At 40.4% G+C, this 6,072-nt stretch overlaps 1 protein-coding gene across 1 annotated transcript; it reads left to right on the forward strand.

Annotated features, from left to right (window-relative positions):
- The first annotated feature begins 616 nt into the window (after positions 1 to 616).
- Positions 617 to 5,846, forward strand: mdu (mitotic spindle positioning protein meduse). The gene is made up of 2 exons (XM_073092776.1): positions 617 to 776; positions 2,448 to 5,846. The coding sequence occupies exons 1-2, from the start codon at positions 768 to 770 to the stop codon at positions 3,342 to 3,344; spliced, it is 906 nt and encodes a 301-aa protein (XP_072948877.1). The 5' UTR covers positions 617 to 767; the 3' UTR covers positions 3,345 to 5,846.
- The last annotated feature ends 226 nt before the right edge of the window (positions 5,847 to 6,072 follow it).

The raw sequence follows: 6,072 nt of genomic DNA on the forward strand, positions 1-6,072 counted from the left end.
CTAAAATGAAATATTTTAAAATTATCCCATTTATAATATTAACTGAAATTAATTCATTTAAAAATACTTTTAACTTTTACTAACAACGCCTAATAATTCTTTTATAGCAATCAAATAAGATGCTGATCAAGATTTAAGTTCCCATGATTCTTTCTACTAAGAATAACGATAAATTTCATTTAATAATGTCTTTCTTAACTTCTACTTGGTTTATACAAACCAAGTAGAAGTTTGTATTTACAAGTAATTCAATTTATTGGAGTAAATGTTTGAAAAAGAAGCTATCGGAAAAATGTTTAACTGTTCAACCGTTAATCGTCACGCATGGTTTATCTTTAAACAAGATATGGGTCCCTGTGGGTTCCCAAAACAGCCCTCTTCCTGTCTGAATCCCTTTCGCAGGCAACGGGGCGTACATCCGCGCTCGAGTTTCAAACGCGCGCCCGTACGGCAGCTCGCGGTAACAGCACGAGGTGCCGTGTCGGCAAAACAGCACCAGGTGTATGTTTTATGCCCCTTTCTCTTTTACACAGGTAATTCTAGCCCTCTCTCTCGCGCCAATTAGACGAGCGAGGTGATACGGCAGACTGCAGAGCAGAGGACGTTAGCCCGCGACCGGCCGCCGACGCGCGTCGTCTCGCCACTCGCCGCGCTCCGCCAATTGTCCTACAACCGTGGCAGGTGTCGGTGCCGTGATGTGTGTATCGTGAAGTTAGTGCCTCAGTTTTGATTTCCTTCCCGTTCGGATTGTTCTTCGAGTTTTCACTATGGGTGAAGTGAGTACAAAAGTTTCTAATCGGAATGCGGTGCTCCAATTTATGATCGGACGCTCTCGTTGCGGGTCCTGCGATTCTAATCGTGAGTTCGTAGGTCGTCGGCTCGGGATACGGTTCACGTCCACACGGACGACGTCTGCAGGCGCAGTCGGTCGCTCGTGCGCCGGTTCTGGGTACCTCGAGCGCGGCAAACAAAGTGCGAGTTTGGAAATGTGTGGTCCAAGCCGGTAGAGAGCTTTTTACGAGCCCCGAGCTATTCGCGCCGCCCGGCTTGCCATACCGACCACTACATGTACTGTTATACCGATAACGCTACCTGCGATAAATTATCTGAGATATTATATTTTTATTTATTGCCATCGAACATTCTTGCAATAACAAATGAGTGGTCATGTCTTATCTGTAGATATCCACGTCGCTAATAAATGTTCATATCGATTGTTTCAACTTAATCTATCAGACCACTTGTGTATAAGTACGGTTAATAAAAAGATATACTTTATCCATGTATTGGAATGTGTATTTTACCTATACTTTCTATAGTAATTAAAGCACGTAGTATACATATGTATGTTAACTTAAACCATTATAAAATGATGCCAAAGATTACCGAGAGATTGTAGCTACCTTTATCAGCTTTATTAAACTGTATAGGATGTTTAGGATGTAGGCTTTCGACTATGATAAAAGTTATTCCGAAACATTAACTAGGTTTATATTTACTTAACACGAGCTAAGTAAACCTTAACCGTAATATTTAACAGCTCCGTGGCACGTTTAAAACAACTGTGTGAAAACAAACAGAAACGCGGCTACGGCCAGTACAGTGCATAGCATATATGGGGGTATAACAAAAAGCATGTCCACGGCTCGGTAAGGCCACACCACACGCCGACCGCTAGTTTCAAGTATTAAGGTTTCAAGAGAATTGCGTGAATGAAAGTGACCAGCTGTGGTTTCAGCGTCGCCGCGGTGCCCGGAGCCGCGCACGGCGAGATCCGCCGACGTAGGTAGATGCGCATTTTGCACGAATATGCGGACCGCCTGACCTCCATTTGACTGGCCGACAAAAAAACTGCTGAGTCGGTCATTATAATTCGATCTAACTCGCAGCCGAATGAAAGTAAATCGGTCAATAGAATAAAATACGAGAACGGTTAACGACGTTGAGATGAATATTTAGCTAGATTGTGTCTTATAGGAAAGCAATAGTAAGCAAGCGATCGTTTGTTCGAACTGGAACGCATTTCCACAATTTTAAAAGTTTATGATTAATATGCATGACTCATATTATTTATTTACCTACATCACTGCATTATAAACCAGATATAGCGGTTAATATATAAGGTTGTCGAACAACATAACGGTCACGACTTACAAGTAATTTTTATAACGTGAATACCTGCTGACAGATAAGAACGCTCATTTATTACTTGTAATGTACCTATCTAGAACCCAATAAGGTGTAGCCTGCTGAATAAAAATAGACACGTTTATTGCGATCTGTGTCATACTCGTATCTCTTAAGGTCAATGGAAACCAATGTGTTGCAGGTACATAAACACTAAAATAAGTTTACTCGTTTACGTCATAAAAATACATCTCTACATATTAGTAATTATTAGTGTTGACAGCAGCTGTTAATATATTTCTGTTTTCCATTTATTTCAGTCATTGCTGAGAGAGGATCCCCTGTCGAGGATCCAGAGGGAGATCATTGAGGTAACTGAGAGAGAACGAGAGTTTAAAGAGGGACACTTCAGAATCAATAGGCTTCTGTCAGAATCAACGATAGATGTCAATAAACAGAATGGCCACGTGAACGGAGATGCCGGGGAAAAAACACAGAAGACCCTCAATAGGGCGGTCTCCACGTCTCATCTAATGGGACCGATCGCGCCGTCGCCGCCGACCCCGCCGACATCACTTAATACAAATGGCTACACCCGTCGGTTTACTCCTCAAACCGGAACAAAAGGCATTATGCAACGGTTCATTGCCAACAAGGGCAAGCTACCGGCCACGTCGCCGGTGTCCACGACGCCGCCCTCCGCGATATCAGCACCGCTTGCCTTTACCCCGTCCCCAATTGCGCCGATAGTATCTCCAGTGATTGCACCGGCAGTGATCACGCGAACGGCCGAGGGAAAGCCGATGCGCAAGGGGTATGTTCCAGTAGAAGAAAAGATACAGAAAGAACTGAGAGAAATGAAAGACAGAGAACACGAGCTTAAGCGTATGAGAAAGAAGCAGAAACCGTTCGATATCGAGTTGAGTGACACCGAGACCACCTCTGAATCAGAAGATGAAGAAATCCCGATGCCAGGAAAACTAAAGCCGACAAAATCAATAGGCGAGTTATATGAGGCGCTCAACGAGGAGCTTCGATCGCCTTCACCGAGGAATAGTTCGGGTCACGAGTCCTTGGGCAGTCTAAAACCGGCGAAATCCTTAGCCGAACTCTGCGAGCTAGCCCCCGGCCAGGAGTTCCTCGCTCCCAGTTCCACCCGTCTCATAGCGCAATGGGAGTCCATAATTCAACAAAAGCAGGAAGCCGGAGCCGCCTAGTACCATATTGATGCTTAACGGATAAGTGTTTAATACTAGGGTGTGTAACGCCAAATCTGTTTCGTAAAGGTCGCTGTGCGAACGAAAAAACGTGAATGTCTGGTGTAGCCGGCGCCGATCCGGCGGACTCGCTAATGTGTGAAACACGTCACCCGGTGAACTAGCTAACAGTGTGATTACAAGATGCAGCGTTTTTGAATCTTTGTAACGGCATCAATTTTGGTACGGTTTTTGGTAGTCGCGTGTACAACCGACCTCGCCTCTAAACGGCATTGTCGATGATTTCTTCTGTGGATCGATCGTATGTGGAACGATTAATTTTCTCCAGTTCATGAACAATGCAAATGATGGTTATCCGCAGCAACAATTATCACGCCTGCGCGTGGTTGGAAAGCGGCCGACACACGATGCGAACTCGTCTGGGGAGTGTGGGGAGTTTCTTCCTATTGTTCAATGTTGCACTCGCTACTGAAAAACTCGTCAATTTTTTGTGACACCGGCGCTTTCCCGCGGCGGTACGGCGCTGCGTCTGTCACACGCAGCGACATATTGTTCGTTTGAATCGACGTCGTGGGAAACTACGCGTGGAGTGTAAGAAAACGTTTATGGTAGTAATTTGCTCTCATCGTCACATTAGTTCTACGTTTCGATATCTTCTACTTCTGTTTTCACCTTTGCAAAATCTGCTACAATCGCTGGGTGTCGCCTGTGATCAGAGGTAAAATAAACTCCCTTTCATTAACTGAACCGCAGTTACATTTAAGCTGCAATATAATTTTAGGTGTTTTGGGGATAGGAAAGAAACCGAAGTAGTTCAAAAAATAATAATTGAAGGTTTAATTGTGCGTTGTCGTCCACGTCGCCTTTCGTTTCCTCATTAGTCGCATGTGCAGTAAACGCCTCAGCCAGCGAGCATTTTCCCTCATGACTCTGACCACATCAGTACTTTCAATTGGTGCATTTATAACGCGCCGTGATTACTATACATTATGCATTATTCATCGCTAGATTAAGAAATACTTTCACATCATACGGGCTAGTACTTAACGTTGAGGCATTTTTGTCATGCGTGGTCTATTTGGTAGTTAATATATACTTAAACAGGAAATTTAGTTTGGGGGTCTACACTTTATGAACAAAGTTTATTATGTAATGAGAGGGATAAAATGCTAAATAATATTCGGCTACCTAATCGTAAACAAAAAAACCCAAAATGTTATTTTTATCTTTAGCAGTATTCTGAGGAATGATTTTTAATTATTGGTTTAATGTTCGCACTGATGGCATTATCGCTTTCATTTTATTATAGTATTAATATAAAGGTATATTGTTGATGTTGTAAAAATATTAAATGCTACACAGACAAGAGTATAAAATGAAAATCTTTATAAAAATATTAATTATATGAAAAATGTACTTAACCAATGAGTTGGATAGAGTCATGGGTACTTATTTATTACTGTTAGTAGTAATTGTTGGTAGAAGTGTCAAATAGTGTGTGCCTTATAATATAATAATAACGAATAGTATGTAGCACAAGCAGGATTATATTTTTTTATTGAGCCAACTTTACAAGAATCCGTCTTTTACAGAATGACAAATTATTATTTTATAGGCACATTCGTATGTAGCGTATCTTGTTAGGCGCCGATCTATATTTCGATTTTTTACTTGCTATATTATTATGAATGAACTTAATAATTTTTAGCAGCGATGTCCTACCGTCGTGCACTCGACCTGCCTTATCAATTTTAGCATAATAATAAAATAGTCAATTTAAATTAATTTTGTAGTTGATAAATATTATTACGATGAATAAGTAATTATTGAGATTGATAGTTGTAATTGTTGCAATAATGTTTAGTTGTAGCGAAGAATTTTCTATACGACAGTGTCAGGATGCTCTCGTCAATTGCACGCTTATTAGTCAAATTATTGAAGTTCTAACTAGTTCAATTGTCCATACACCACACCTTGTTCGTTTTACTTCGCGATATTTAGCATAAGAAACTGCACTTTTATATGATTCTGAAACATATATAAATAAAAGTATCTAATCAAAATTTTCACTTATCTAATGCGGTGATATTTTTTAATAACTTCAGTGATGTGGTAGCCTTATTCGCTACGACATTAACACATTTTTTTTGCGTCAAGAAGCATGCTTCTATTAGTTCTTCAACTTCAGTAATTTCATTAACAAGCCTGCAAGAAGAACCCTCGCCACTGCACAGAACAGTCTGATACACATTATTGCGTATTTATTTACTTGTACCTATATGTATAATATAATATGCGTTCCGTGAAACGAGTAATGTGATATGAAATTGCCTTAAAATATTGTTGAAATGTATAACAATTTTGTACTGTAATATGATTCCTATTTGTTACAATCAAATTTCTACTCGTACGTTTACAAATTCAATATTTATATTGTGCATAGTAGAGATGTTAATTTATGTGTAGTTAAGGTTTTCGCAATAAATACGTTGTCAAAAGCAGTGTTATTTGTTTCATTGGGTGGTTTCCACTTGGCACGTTCACGCTTCTCGAATTACTTGTAATTTAGAGTACGTATTGCTCCGTGCAATCAAAACTGGATCTCGTTAGAATATCGACAGAAACACACTTCTATACACACATACACACGAACAACAGGTACCAGTTTCAAGGTAGAGATGACTTTTTAATGTGTCCGATTTTTTTGCGAGCGAATATTTTTATCACT

This window comes from Epargyreus clarus, unplaced genomic scaffold, assembly GCF_041222505.1.
Source record: "Epargyreus clarus isolate Ecla_fem2 unplaced genomic scaffold, WU_Ecla_fem_2.2 ptg000001l, whole genome shotgun sequence".
Lineage (NCBI taxonomy): Eukaryota > Metazoa > Arthropoda > Insecta > Lepidoptera > Hesperiidae > Epargyreus > Epargyreus clarus.